This window comes from Monodon monoceros, unplaced genomic scaffold, assembly GCF_005190385.1.
Source record: "Monodon monoceros isolate NGI ecotype Baffin Bay Population unplaced genomic scaffold, NGI_Narwhal_1 Super_Scaffold_18, whole genome shotgun sequence".
NCBI lineage: Eukaryota > Metazoa > Chordata > Mammalia > Artiodactyla > Monodontidae > Monodon > Monodon monoceros.
In genome coordinates, this window is record NW_021703774.1 from 906,012 (window position 1) to 920,881 (window position 14,870).

Here is a 14,870-nt window from a genome sequence, read left to right on the forward strand (position 1 = left end):
GGGGGGGGGGGGGGGGGGGGGGGGGGGGGGGGGGGGGGGGGGGAGGGCAGGGCAAGCCCGTGACCCAGTTTGGGCTTGGCCCGGGGCTGTGGCAGTACTCTGCTGAGTCATCCCACCGTGGGGCAATGACCAGGGCCTCCTCCCCGCTGCTTGACGCTCCTCTTCAAATCAGAGCAGACTTACCTGGGCATCCCCGAGGCCCCCCTTACCTCCCCAGGCCCGGGGCCCTGGGGCTTCCACTCCAGAGGTTCCTGCCCCTCCCGACCGCCTAGCCCATGGTCCAAGCTGAGCCATCTTGAGACCAGAGTGACTCCCTTCCCTCCTTCCCTCGCCTCCGGGCAGTCAGGCTCTTCTTCAGGAGAGCCCTGCGGGCACGCTGCCCTCCTCCACCCCGCGGGCCTCTGTCCACCCAGCTCCTCCAGAGAGGTCATTACACCGTTTTGTCTGCCTGATGTAATCTCATTGCACCGAGGGAACAGAGTCTCCTGGCTCCTCTGCCCCAGGATTAACACACATTTCTCTTTCATCAGGTTTTTCCTGGTGTCTAGCTTGACTTTTTATTTTTTTAATTAATTTATTTTTGGGTGCGCTGGGTCTTCGTTGCAGTGCGCGGGCTTTTCATTGCGGTGGCTTCTCTTGTTGCGGAGCACAGGCTGTAGGTGAGCGGGCTTCAGTAGTTGTGGCTCGCGGGCTCTAGAGCGCAGGCTCAGTAGTTGCGGCTCACGGGCTTAGTTGCTCCGCGGCATGTGGGATCTTCCGGGACCAGGGCTCGAACCCGTGTCCCCTGCATTGACAGGCGGATTCTTAACCACTGCGCCACCAGGGAAGCCCCAAGCTTGACTCTTGCTGTAAACGGAATGCTGCCTCCTGTATTTGTCCTCTTGGTGGGGGAGGGATGTGTGTGTGTGTGCAGGGGGCGGGGGGGGGGGGGGGGTAAGGGGGACGGGCCTCACCGCTGCTCCAGCTCCAGGTAGGAAGGAGCGCTCTTCTCTAGAGGGATTTTTGTCACTGCCTTTGGAGGGTTACCGCTCACAGAATGCCGGGCTTCTGCTTCTTTGCAGAGTCCCAGGACAGTCTAGGCAGAACCTGGGCAGCCAGGGTCTCAGGAAAGCAGGCAGAGGTAGCCAGCCTGCCCTGGGTGGCTGTAGGAGCAGCAGAGGTCCAGGTCCGGCCAGCGGGGCAGACGGGGAGAGCCAGGTTGTCTTTAAATGGCACCTTACTCAGCCTGCAGCCCTGCCAGCTGGGCAGGGTGGGGCAGACAAGTGCTATTTTGGGACTGAGGGTAAGAGAGGAAGAAGGCTCCGCTGACAGCTCTCCTCTGTCCCCACTCCCTCTCCGGGGAAGGGCTCACCGACCCTTCCCACCCGGGGTCTGTTTTCAGCCTGACCCCGCGTGAACCATCTGCGCAGATGCGAACGGCCCGTCTTCCTCGGCAAGACCGGCTGTGCGAGGGCGGCTCCAGGTGCTGAGATCGACACTGGGCTCAGTACTAGCCTAATCATGGCCCCCACGGCACCGGCGGTGAGGCAGCCCCGCAGTCGGAATCGCTGCGGGAGGCGTTCCTCGGACCGGGAGGTGGCGGCTGGGGATTCAGCAGCTCGTCCAAAGCGGCCCCAGGGGATGAACAGCCGAGCTGGGATGCAGGATGCAGAGTCCCCGCTCCGAACCACCGGCCAGGGCAGGGGCCCTGCTCTGCCACTTCCTGGCTCTGCGAACTGGAGAAACTGCCCAGCCCCTCTGGCCTCGGCTTCCGCGCTGTAAACGGACTAGGGTTCAGTCAGACCCACCAGAACCGCAGGTCAGCCGGCAGAGGCACTCTGGTCCTTCTCTCTCTATTCAGCGGAAAAAGGATTTGCTGGAGGTCACTGGCAGGTCACAGGCGGGGCCTGGGCGGAACTGGCCCTCCTACCGCAGCCGGTGAGCACGCGGTCAGGCAGGGGAGCCAGGCTGGGAACCAGGGGTGCAAGAAGGCCAGGCTTCTTTCTTTCAGTCGAATGAGATCAGACTGAGTCTCTATCCTGCCAGCTGGTGGGGAGTTCAGTCTGTTGTCCCTGTGGTTTGCCCCCCCAGCCCCGCCAGGATCCCAAAAAGGTCCCGGGACCTCACACAGTGCAAACACGGGGGCGGGCTCTGCAGATGTGAGTTTGGGGGGCCTGCGAGTCCAGCGGCCTCGACTTAACGCGGCCCAGGCACAGGGACCTTCCGGGGAGCCCCGGTGCCCCGTGTCCAGCCCTCACATCTCCAGGTGCTCTGCCAGGATCAGGGCAGGGTCCTCACGACTCACGGGCCCGCGGACTTCTAGAAGCTCCCTTCCTGTCTTCTGGGACCCTTCCCCCTCTCTTCCTCCAAGACCCTGGGCCTAATCTCAGTTGATGCAACCTTTCAATCAAGGATCCAGAAGCAGCTTATCCTCAAACAGTTCTGCCTTCCCCGTGCAAAAGCAGCTAAGGCAAGGAAGTGCAAAAACTCGGCTATGTTCCTGGAATAAGTGGAGAGAAAAAAACCTAGTGAAAGTAGATTAATACATCGATATTTTATAATGTCACGCAGACCAACATGGAAAAGCTCTGCTTAGCAGGCGGTAGGCAGGAGCCGCCGCCGCCGCCGCCGCCGCCTCCGTTTCTGTCCCCCGCACCCACAGCAGGACCCTCACAGAGCTGTCTTCCCAAAGGCTCACCAAGGCCCTAATTTAGCAGCAGCATCTGTGAAACTGAGTCACTCTAACCCAGTGAGTCAGGGAGACCGCCAAACACAGCTCCCTGCGACTGCAGGGTGGGGAGGCAAGGGGCAGACGCCCCCCGCCCAAGCCTGAGGGTCTTCAAGCCGGTCCTCTTTATGTGTAACCACAGCCCTGAGGCAGGTGTCAGTTCCCCGTTTCACAGAGAAGGAAGCCGAGGACCGGAGGTTGTCGCTTGTCTCAGCCTCGTAATCGTGCATCTCTGGGCCTGTTTCATCCACCTGTAAACGGGGTGGACACAGCACCTACTCTGTAAGGTTAGAGCTGACCCTTGAACATGGGTCTGAATCGTGCGGGTCCGCTAAGACGTGGGTTTTTCCAACAGTAACTACTACAGGATCACCCTGTCCCTGGTTGGTTGAATCGCAAATACGGAGAACCGAGGGCCTCCTGTAAGTCCTAAGTGGGCTTCCGACTCCCCCTAACACCCTCCTCCCCGAGCCACGGTCAAGGATCCACGGCAGAAGGTCTAAACGAGATCAACAGGTGACACGTAGAGCAGCCCTGCATTTTGTGCTTCTGTGCATCGGCAGCTGTCAGCCGCCCTGCAAGGGCAGCCTACCCCATCGCCATTAGCCATTCCCTTCGGGCAGTGGGCACTCAACCCAGAACCAATTTCTCTCGTAACATCCCCAGAGCCACCGCACTGTTTCTCATCCCCTACTAGACTGGCTCCTTGGGGAAGGGGCCAAGCCCCTTGCACCCGGCAACGGCCTTGCATGTGAGAGAGGCTTGATGTTTGCTGAAACACAATGGAAACAGAGGAGCCAGGAAATCGGCTGTGTTACCATCTCCTTAGTGGCCACGGGTCTGCCGGGTTAGTGTCTTCCACGGGACAGGCCTTTAACCTTCCAGAGCGATGTCCCGTCTGCCCAAGTCCCCCAGCCCTTCCAGCTTCTTTCCTCGACACGATCCAGGCCGTCCACCTGGCCTTCCCCTTGTAGATGGGCCTCCTCTGTCACAGAGTCCTCGTTGGACACCAGACGGGACAGAGCACTCCAGGCCCGCTGCCAGGCACAGGAAGCTCGAGGTTGCCGTACATGACGCTCTGGACGCTGTGCTGCAACCCCAGCCTTCGTCTGTACGGGGGTTTTGCAGAGACGCGTGAATAGCTCCTGGCATCACAGACACTCAGTACTGGCACGGGATTGTGCAACAGCGGTGCTTTGGAATCCTTGGCTTTTTTCATGGATGCTCTTGTCAATCCTCATCTTTGAAAACCTTACACAGAGATTCTGCCCACTTTTTGCAGCTTGTAGAGATGTTTGGACCGTATCTGAGGATAGGATCAGTGCCTCCCCCTCCGCCCTTGTCTAGGACCTATTTCTTCTGTAAATGGCCTCAAACCCTCTTCCGGAAGGTAAGGCATAAAAAAGCCCTCACCAGCCACTTACATCAAAGGAGGGCTGAGGACAGAGTGCCCTGGGGCACACCATAAACCACCCGATGGGTTAATCTGCAGAGAGCTGGTGGACAGTTACCCACTTTTGCTTTCCTAATGCTTTTGCTTTTACCGTGTCCAGATTTCACCTGGTATGTTATTAAAACTAGACACTGAGGCCAGTTTGACATCACTCGCTCTTTTACACTTTATCGTGCTTGCCTGAGTCACTGGCTGGTCCGTGCTCCCCAGGCAGCGGCGCTCGAAGGTCAGGGGCCTGTGCTCCTCGGCTTCCTTTCCCGCCTGTGCGCTTTCGTACCCGTGCGCCTTCTCTCCACTGAGAGCTCTGTGAAGCCCTGGGCGAGGCCCTGGTGTCCTAGCCGCCGCTGTTCTTCAGGGTCAGGGGACCTGAAGGATCTCAGAACAGCCAAGGGCTCTTATTCTCCAACGGTCTGACCTTGAACTCCAACTCCTTGCAAACAGGTTGCCACCCTTTCCATACTGGAGCTAGCTCTCTGGCCAAAAAGACAGACACAAAGGAGGAGCTAGAGAGTAACTTTTTGTCAGTTCCCCGGGCCTCCAGCAGGTCTTCTTCACCTCCTGCCCTGACAACGGATGTAGTCTCTGAACTCTCTTCCTCAAGGACAGAATGGAAACGTCTAGTGGGAACCAGCTGTCGAGGTAAACGGGATGCGTGTGTGACAGCGCTCTGGAAGCCTGCACGCCGAGGGCTGCCTCTGCTCTCGCCCACAGCGCTAAGTCTGTGGGGCGGGGGTAGCCCCCCAAATGCTGCCGTGACCCTTTCCTTCAGGACTCAAGTTCTGAGGCAGGAGGCCCGGTCCTCCCCAAAACCAGCGAGAGGAGAGCAGGAGGAGAGGACCTCGCTGGAGGATCACTCCGGCACTGGATGCAGACAGGCTTCCTAGGGAGCAGGCCCGGCCACTGTGTGGGAGCCCCGCGCCTCCCATGCTGCTGGCACGAGACCACTCCTTTGTGCCTATCCGGGACATCCTGGCCTGGTGGACCTTCAGCACCGAGCCCTGTCTTCAGACCTACAACCGTGGGGCGAGTCTCTGAGCACCAGTGGCCAGACGTGCCGTCATCTCCCCAGAATCATGGGGGGAGGAGCAGTGGTCAGAGGCGGCATGAGCCCAGGGCCTGGCTGGCAGCCCCGGGAACACACACACACCACCCCCCTCCCAGGCTTTCCACTGCAGGTGGGGGGCGGTGACCAGCAGGGACACCTAGCGGCAACAAGTCCCGAGGCTCCCGAGGCAGCCCCGCAGAATCAATGCCCATGGGGGGTGGTCTTTCCTTGAGAGAGTTAAATTCAGTTTATATTCTCTTTTCCCGCTGACACCGCCACCCTAAAGGAACGCTCTGCAGCTATTAAAAATGGGGCGCTGGGTGTGGGCAGCACCAAGAAAGGGGCTGCCGGGCTAATTCACCTTCCTCCTCCTGATTTCTTATCCTCATTCACTTTTGAGCCCACCACAGACAATTCCCAACTAGGAGAATCAATCATTTCCTCTAGGTCAGCTAAAACACACAAGGGTGTCTACTACATGGCTCTACCTAAGCCTTTCCCATTTTAATTTTCCTTCTAAAAGGAATGGAAGGCAGAGGTGCTGAGACACCTTATACCATGCAGACTAAATTCATTTGTAAAGATTACTTTACTCTCCTAGAAAAATACACATTGCAAATTTGAGGGCTACAACTTACCCATCTTAGAGAATTCCTGAGGGAGAGGGGGAGCCTCTGAATATCAGACTGTGTGGGGATGTGTGTGAGAGGCATGTTAAATATGGTTGGGTCAGGTGGACTTTTAAAAAAAATCTGTTTTTCCATTTTTTTTTTTTTTTTTTCTAAAAAAGGAAAAACAAATTGCCACGTGTCTGGCTTATCCCGTGCGCGCACGTATACAGAGGAACAGCGTCGGGGAGGGGCTGTCATGCAACGAGGCAAAACCAACATGACCTCCTTCGACGGGGAGTCTCAGTGCCGCAGGAGGAACAGGGGTCCCTGGCGCTGCTTCCCCTCGCTCCTACGAGACCCAGCACGTCTGCGGTAGGGGCAGAAAACACCACTGTCTCCCGAGGGTATTCCTATCTGAACACGTCAGCTGTCCTGCGAAAGGAAACAGGTCCACTTTAGAATCTCAACGGTCGTGACTTCCGGTGCTCCTCAGGCGAGGCCAAATAATCCACGAACACGTAAAACCCTTCTGGGCACTATGTTTCTGGCCCGGCCAGCAGAGGACTCTAGGAGCAGAGGTGGACACAGCTGGGGACAAAAAGGTTCCAGAGACGGGCTTCTTCAGGGTACTTTGGGAAATGTCCTTTGTTCCAGCATTCCTAGGTGATGGCACTGGTGAGCCTGGTCTGTACTGTCAGTGTCACTCTGCAGAGGCCGCTCCCGGCTGAGAAGAAAGTGCATCTCAAGGCCAGTGAGGGCCGCAGAACGGTGTGCGTCGGGGCGGGAGGAGGACCGAGGACCGTCTCAGATGCCAATGGTCTGCAGAACCCGCCTCTCGTGGTCGTTGAGGTGGCCTGAGAACACCACGTAGCAGGGCTGCTGAGCAAACTGGCAGAGGAAGTCCGTGAGGTACGCCTGGAGGAACGAGGAGGGAGGCGTCCCTGAGGGCGGGAACCACTGGCCTTCACACTAGTGCCAGTGCCCCAGGGATGCTTGCCCGTTCTTGGCTCTAGGGAAGGTTCAACCCAGAGACTGAATTCCACAGGGATTTCCCAAGACCACACCTTGCAATCCACCGCTAGGACACAGCCCCAGGAAGCTGGATTCCAGCACGGGGCAGGGGCAGGAAGCCCCTGGGTGCAGAGTCCCCGCCCTCCCCCAGCCCTGCCCACCGGGCGAGACGAGGCCGAGCCGAGCCGCAATGGTGCTGAGCCGCGGCTGCTGGCGAGACACCGTCTCTGGACACCCTCACCTGCAGATCGACCTGATAGAGAGGGTCCTTCAGGGCATCAGGGTCGTCTTCCTCATCATCCTCATAGTAATCCTCCTCTGGAGAGACACCAAGCCAGGGAGGGTCAGGGCGCACAGGCCCCGGGGGGCAGGCAGCACCCACACGGCTGAGGTCAAGGGGTACACAAGCCCACGGGACATTCCCTGGGCGCCCCGCTCTTGGTGCCGGCGTGCGCGGGGCTGGCCCCGATGCTCACCGTATTTACTCGTGGCAAGAATATCGGACAAGAGCTGGCCCGCCAGGCCGTCCTCCTCGTCGTCGTCGTCCTCCTCCTGGTCGTCCCACATGTCGCTGGAGTCATCTGCACGGGGCCGAGAAGCAGCTGCAGCACGCGCACGCGTCCCCCTCCCACACCCAGACCGGCCGGGACACAGAAGCCCCGCGGGCCCGTGGCAGAGGACCAGGCCAGATCCCCTCACCAAGTCCGACTGGGAAAACTAAGCGTGCTGGTGGGGAGAGAACAGGCCGAGAGGCTCTGTGGAACAATCGGGGCCGGAAGCGCTGGCCTCCTGGCCACCCCCAAGGTGCTGCAGGCAGACCCTGGAGATCAGCCTGGGCCGTCGGGGACTCTGACAGCCAGCCAGCGATCTGCGAGCCCGGGGCCTGGCTGCCAACCCAGCCTCCAGGGAGGGCGGGCACCTTGGCTCCACTCTGCGGGGGCGGCCTGGCGCGCGGCGTTGGCCTCCGTGACGCTGGACAGCTCGCTGATGATCAGCTTCAGGATCTTGACCAGCAGGGGGACGCTGGTCCAGCGCTCAGGGTCTGGAAGGAGGAGGCGGCTCCACGTCCCACTGTCCCTGGGCCGCTGCCCCGCGAGGCAGTGCGCCACCCCCCGCCCCACTCCACTGCCCAGCCCGCACCCAGCCCTGAGGCACAACGGAAAATTAAATAGCTTCGTTCTGCGCCACGCTACAGGAGTTTACAAGTCAGGAGAGATGAGAGATTTCAGGGACCAAAGGAGACAGGCTTTGCCAGTAAAAAAGCCTGCAAACCAGCGACCTGCACAGGGTGGAGCACTCCGGGCCCTGGGACTTGCAGTTTGAGAAACAGCACAGGTGAGCGCAAACCTGCAGTTAAAGAAGGCAGCTCCAGGGCTTCCCTGGTGGCGCAGTGGTTGAGAGTCTGCCTGCCGATGCAGGGGACACGGGTGCGAGCCCCGGTCCGGGAGGATCCCGCATGCCACGGAGCGACTAAGCCTGTGAGGCACAACTACTAAGCCTGCACTCTAGAGCCCGCGAGCCACAACTGCTGAGCCTGCGCTCCGCAACAAGAGCAGCCACCGCAGTGAGAAGCCCGTGCACCCCGCAACCAGAGAAAGCCTGCGTGCAGCAACGAAGACCCAATGCAGAAAAAATAAATTAAAAAAAAAAGGGTTAAGATGGTAAATTAAAAAAAAAAAAAAGAAGGCAGCTATGCGCTCTGCCCACACATCACCAGAGTCATGGGCCAAAGGCAATCAGACACAAAGACACTAGAAGTGGGTATCCAAGGCCCAGAATGAAGCTGGATGCTGGGGATCCCTGTACCTGGGACTCTTGTCCACTTGCAGCAGCAGCAGGACCCACGCTCTGCTCCACTGTTCACCTGGGGTTTTCTGCCGCTTCTTATCAAACCCATCGCTAACAACCATGTCTTAACTGCCTCCCAGCCCAGGTGTCCTGAGCCCCGGGGGTGGGGGTGGGGGTGGGGGTGGCAGTGCGTGTGTATGAGGGGAGCAGCGTCACCCACTCTTGGCCGACTTGGAGCGGGTGCGGGTGCCCTCGTCCAGGCTGTGGATCTCCTCCCCCTTCACGCGGATGTCCTGCAGCCGCTTGTCATCCGCGTTGATGCCGTGCTGGAGCAGCTTACACAGCGCCACAGAGCTGGCGAGGAAGAGCCAGAGAGGGCCGATCAGCTGCCCCCTCGGAGTGCACCCCAAGGAGACAGGCAGTTACGTCCCGACACGTGGAGCGTGCAAGTGCTTTCACAACTAATTAGGGCACAGAAGAGAGTCTGGCTGAAAAGGGGATCTCGTGTTCCTACGGACGGTCGGATGAGAGCTGTCCTTGAACAAAGCCGGAGCGGGTGAGCAGCACGACGACGTCCGCACCAGAGGGAGTGTGGGGTGACGAGACGCCGTGGACAGAAAGTCAGAAAGCTGGGTTTGTGAAGAAGAGGAAGCCGCCAGCAGGGCTTCCTTCAGCTGGGTGAAGGTGCGGGCAGGGGAGGGTCTCTAGCCAGCAGAGATCAAAAACACACGCTCTACCTGCGACGACTATCTTCTGGGAATTTCAAGAGGGCAGCTACTTGAATATACAGTTTAGCCAGAAAGAAACAGAGGGAAAAGGAACGCAACGGGCAGCTGGGTAGCTCAAGTCAGGGGAAGAGGCGGAAGGCCCAGAGGAGGAGGACGCGGCCCCACCTGACTTTGCCCTCGTACTGCCCGTAGAAGAGGTGCTGGCGGCTGGTCCACTCGGCCATCACGAACTCCAGGGCAGGCTTGCCGGTGGGCCCCGGGAGGCTGCACAGGAACTCCAGGAGGGGCTCCAGCTGCGTGTGCACCAGGTGGGCAAACACCATGATCAGGGACTGGTGGGACAGGAGGACACCTGCTTCAGGGACTCAGGCAGCCAGGCAGGAAACAGAGGGCAGCGTGGCCGTTCCCTCGCCAGCGTCTCTGGGGCTGGGGCCGTCCTACCTGCATGACGCTGAGCGTCTCCGCCTGCTGCATCTTGCTGAGAATGGCACGGAGAATCTGGTCCAGGTTCTCCCCCAGCTCCCGCCCCGCCTTGGAGATGAGGGTGGACACGAGGCGGCCCACGAAGGCGGCAGTGAACTCAGAGGTGCGGGGGTCCAGGAGCTGGCTCACCACCTGCATCACGTACCACAGCCCATTGTGGCCCTGCTCGTCATGCCACTGGGCCACCTGCTCCAGCGTCACCGACACGTAGGCCCGCAGGCACTCACCACCATTCTGGGAGACAAGGGAGGGGACCAGGTCAGCCGCGGGCACACAAGCCCTCCGTCTGCAGGGTCTGGGGGGCTCATCCCGCCGGAGTTGGGGCCGCGCCGTTGCAGACACAGGCGCGCACCACCCTGTCTCTGCTGTGCCGCATCGGTTAGCTCAGAAACGCGCGCTTCTCATCAAAGGGAGAATGGACACGCAAACGGAGTTTCAACCGTAAAGCTCTACCTCCGGTACTGAGAAAACAGAGCTAAGACACAGCAGTAACTGGGAGGACTGCAGGTCTCTGTGAGAATAAAGCAGACTCACACCAACCACGCTGCCTACAGATCTCCAAAGGCCGGTCCCTTTGCTGACCTCATTAGTCTGTACGTCTATAATCTCTTCCGCCACAGCAACACCCAGACACAGATAGCAGGATGGCTGGCACTCACACCTCTGAGACGCACAGAACGTCTTGGTTTTAGCAGTCGGAACCCTTCCTGGGTCCTCTGGGTAGATACGGATTTGAGGGGTTTCTATCTCAAAGGCAGGAAATGGTGTCCAACTTCTCAGCCTGCTGCACAGGCACCGCGGCTCAGACACCTGCGTGGTGATACCTGCACGGAGATACCTGCATGGTGGCGTTGTCATCCGTGTGGAGGGTGCACTGGGCCACAGCAGGGAAAGCCTGGCAGATAAGCAGCTGGGAGAGGGGGGGCTTCGTGTTCCGCACGACCGTGGTCAGGATGTCAATGGCCGTCTGCAGGAGAGAAGTCGGGCTTGCCTCTGGGGTGGGCGGAGGGGGCCCAACAACAAGATCCTTACTGTGAGGAGCCCACCCACCAACCCAGAGACACTCATAATGAAAGGCGCGTTTCTGGAAGAGGAAGACAGCAGAGGGTACGCTCAGTCTCCTGGCGGCAGCTCATCACGCGAGAAGCCATGGGGTGGGCGGGGGCGGAGGTTGACTGGACAGCCAGGGACAGTGTCATCATGGGACTGTCCAATCACCGAGGGCACCTTGGGAACAAGAGCTCCCTTCTGAAAGCCTTGAGAACCACCCACTGTCCTCGTGGGTGAAGCAGCCCAGGAACATCACCCCACGAACACATCACGCTGCTGGTGGTCGGCGTCAGCGGGGTGGGATCTCGGGGGGCTCGTGCAGGGCTCGCTCACGCTCTCATCCCCACCCCGGCCCCGTAACGACTGCCGTACCGCACAGAGCCCCGCAGGGATCTTGTCTGCTGGTGCCTGCATGATGCTGACCAGGGTGGGAATCAGCCTCATCTGCATGGGGCCCTGGCAGGCTTCAATCTGGGACAGCTCCTTGAAGATGTCCTGAGCCAGCGAGGCGACCACAGGATCTGAAGTGCAGAAGGCAACATGAGTCCCCCCGCCTGGCGGTCTGTGTGTGCTTCTGCCTTAATGCTGCCTGTTGTTGGCCCTAACTGAAGTGAACAACTTCTGCTTTGTTGTTTTTTTTTTTAGAAATTTCATGTAATGTCTGAAACATTTATATTAACATATTTCCATACAAATAACCCAAAGAAAGTTTAGTATTAGTTGTTTTTTGTTTGTTTTTTTATACTGCAGGTTCTTATTAGTCATCAATTTTATACACATCAGTGTATACATGTCAATCCCAATCGCCCAATTCAGCACACCGCCATCCCCACCCCACCGCGGTTTTCCCCGCTTGGTGTCCTTATGTTTACAACTTCTGCTTTGATTACACATCACTGACCCGGGACCTGCTGGGGCCACCGGAGTAACCTGAAAAGCAGGGAGAGCTGCTAGCTGTCTGGGAGACAGCATGTGTGTGATCTCACGAAGTCAGGGACGAGTCAGCAACAGCTATTCCTAAAACAAAACCTGCCTCTTTTTCTGGGACAAATCTTTAATGTCTGTATTCTTGTGAAACTTGGACTGATTATGAAAACAAATGCTTAAGGGGAAAAAACGCCCCCACTGATACTTTGTTAAGAAGACATCAGTCTCAGAAACTGCCCAAGCACTGACTCTTCCCAGGTTCCCACGTGTCGACGAGGACCACGCACATCTCCTGGGGGTGGTCACCGCGCACAAGAACTCCCAAAGCCATCGGAGGGCAAAAGGTAAAGCCTTCCAAAAGCAGGGGCTCGTGAAGAAATGCAACTTCAGCTTGACCTGCTTTGTGTAAGAAAAATATAAAGCCCTCCCCTACCTAGCATGAGACAACGTATGCAGTGTGCAGGGCACTAAGACACACGTTAGAAGTTCACCGCAGTGTTGTCCGTAATAGACAAAAACTGTAAACAACCCAGAGGTCCATGAACAGAATGGGTAAATAGATGATGGTATTTATGGAATAAATACTATGTGACGGGCGGAGAGAACAAGGACTATCTAAGAGTGCAGTGTGGAACCCTCCTTAGGACACATTTTTAAGTGAAGGAACGAATTGAATAAAATGTTCAGTATGACATCACGTTACACAACCAACCCCCTTCCAAGCTTCAATACTCGCTCTTCAGATACAAATGTCCTCAATATTTCTAATACACACTGACTGCAGAAAAACTTAAAATGCAGGAAAGTATTAAAGGAAAAAATACACCTGTAATTCCACCACCTAGAGATAACTACCCTTAACATTTTGATGCATTTTCTTCTGGTAATTTTTCTATATACATATCCACACATACATCCTTTTCTAAAGCAAAACCAAAACTTGTAGTTATATTCTACGCATTTTGGAAAACAATCTATTCACTTACTACAAGGTGAGCGCTTCCTCATGGCTTTAACAATTCCTTTGAGGTTTGATTATTAACGGCTGCACAGCATTCCATTTTATAGATATAATTAATTAACCTCTTACTGTTTCCAAATTTTTGCTACTATAAAAAACACGCAATGAACACCTTATTCGTAAACCTTTCCATGCATCTCCTTCTTCACTTTTCCTTTTCTAGTTATAGTTCTAGGCCTCTTCTTTTAGGAAGCTTTTGATTTAGTTGCTCAATTCCCTTACTTTACTGTCAAAGTCCCAGATTACATGTCTTGCCGGTTAGCTTTCTTCGTTATCTTTCTTCCCAGTTCCTACTAGACAGCAAGAGTTACAGGCATACGTTCTCTGCTGTTTAGTGCTGCTTGATCTATAGCACGACCCTACTCTCGCTAATTCAAAGTCACATTCTTTGCTTCTAATGCTAAGACCATCAGACCCAGGGAAGCGCTCACCGATCCCCGCCCACTCACCCCCCACCCGCCTCGCGCAGCCTCGCGCATACCGTTACTGTACTTTAGGAAGATGGCGATGGTGAAGGGGCAGATTTTGCTCTCCATGCTCGCTGTGAACTCTGGGTCTACCGTACAAACGATGCACAGGGTCTCCATCACCAGGTTGAGGACCTCTGAGCTGAACTGAGCCGCCAGGTGAATTAAGCCATCCAGGATGCTGGGGAGGAAGGGCTGAAGCACGTGGGTGCTCTCTGAGACTTTCAGCTGGTCACAATAACTGGAGAGCAAGAAATAAGCAAAAACTACTCATCAGCGGGTCCCTCAATTCCTGGTTTTTCCAATCAGCATTATGTGTTACAGCATTTTCATGTGAAGCTTTATGAAGCAACTTCTAGAGCTCATTAACTTTTTATATCTTTCTGTGGCTTTTTTTTTAGAACTATCACCACCATCATTTCTATGTTTTCTAATTTATTTCTGCTTTGGTCTTTGTTACTTCCTTTAAAATGTCTCTCATCCCTCTATTTCGTTTTGAAGCAAATCCCAGTCATGGCTGCATCCAAATTATTAAGATATTGAGTCAGATGGATTATGACTCCTCAGACCGCTGTCTTAGCCACATCCCTAAGATACAGATATAATTTTCCGAACAGTGCTTTGAAATCTTTTCCAATACAACTGTTATTTAGTAGGAGACTATTTTTTAACTTCCATGTTACCAAGATTTTATACCTTTTGGAGTTTTTTTTTTTGCATCCTAAGATGAGATCAATGTATATAAACATTTTACACATACTCAAAAAACTGGTGTACTATTTGCAGGGTTTAAAAGTTTGTTTTCAAAACAGAAACAGACTCACTGACTTAAAAGAGTACGAACTTATGGTTACGGGGGTGGGTGGGAGGGACAGACTGGGAGTTTGGGATTGGCATGTACACGTGGCTATATTTAAAATAGATAACCAGCAACGACCTACTGTATAGCACAGGGAACTCTGCTCAATACTCTTTTAATAACCAAGATGGGAAAAGAATTTGAAAAAGGATACATGTATATGTATAACTGAATCCCTTTGCTGTACACCTGAAACCAACACAACATTGTTAATCAACTAAATTCCAATATAAAATTAAAATTTAAAGATTTAAAAAAAGGAAGTTTTATTTCTTAAAAAAAGTTTGTTTTCTATACATAGTTCTACCTTATTCGCCTCTTATTCAATCAATAAATATTTACTGGGTGCTGCTTACCACGTCCAATGGGATACAATCATTAAAAATATATCATCTAAGTCTTTACTTTTGTTATTTTCAGAACGGTAATAAAACTCAATAAAGGGCTTCCCTGGTGGCACAGTGGTTGGGAGTCCGCCTGCCGATGCAGGGGACACGGGTCTGTGCCCCGGTCCGGGAAGATCCCACATGCCGCGGAGCGGCTGGGCCCGTGGGCCGTGGCCGCTGGGCCTGCGCGTCCGGAGCCTGTGCTCCGCAATGGGAGGGGCCCCAGCAGTGAGAGGCCCGCGTACCGCAAAAAAAAAAAAAAAAAAAAAGTCAACAAAAACATTGTTTCTCTATGTTAAAAGAACCTACTGCAGAAACAAGGCCCCCAGACCCC

General features: G+C 55.4%; 1 protein-coding gene across 3 annotated transcripts in view; it reads right to left on the reverse strand.

Moving 5' to 3' along the window:
- Positions 1 to 5,778: 5,778 nt before the first annotated feature.
- The window catches only part of IPO9 (importin 9), a 46,183-nt gene continuing 37,091 nt past the window's right edge, over positions 5,779 to 14,870 (reverse strand). For 2 of the 3 annotated variants that reach the window (XM_029228234.1, XM_029228236.1), the window contains exons 15-24: positions 13,306 to 13,532; positions 11,249 to 11,397; positions 10,665 to 10,793; positions 9,785 to 10,060; positions 9,509 to 9,675; positions 8,836 to 8,969; positions 7,747 to 7,869; positions 7,304 to 7,408; positions 7,069 to 7,145; positions 5,779 to 6,731 (exon numbers count right to left, since the gene is read on the reverse strand). In XM_029228234.1, coding sequence (XP_029084067.1) covers positions 6,621 to 6,731; positions 7,069 to 7,145; positions 7,304 to 7,408; positions 7,747 to 7,869; positions 8,836 to 8,969; positions 9,509 to 9,675; positions 9,785 to 10,060; positions 10,665 to 10,793; positions 11,249 to 11,397; positions 13,306 to 13,532 — 1,498 coding nt within the window. In that variant the 3' untranslated portion in view covers positions 5,779 to 6,620. The remainder of the gene's footprint in view (positions 6,732 to 7,068; positions 7,146 to 7,303; positions 7,409 to 7,746; positions 7,870 to 8,835; positions 8,970 to 9,508; positions 9,676 to 9,784; positions 10,061 to 10,664; positions 10,794 to 11,248; positions 11,398 to 13,305; positions 13,533 to 14,870) is intronic. The other variant, XM_029228235.1, reaches the window with a different exon arrangement.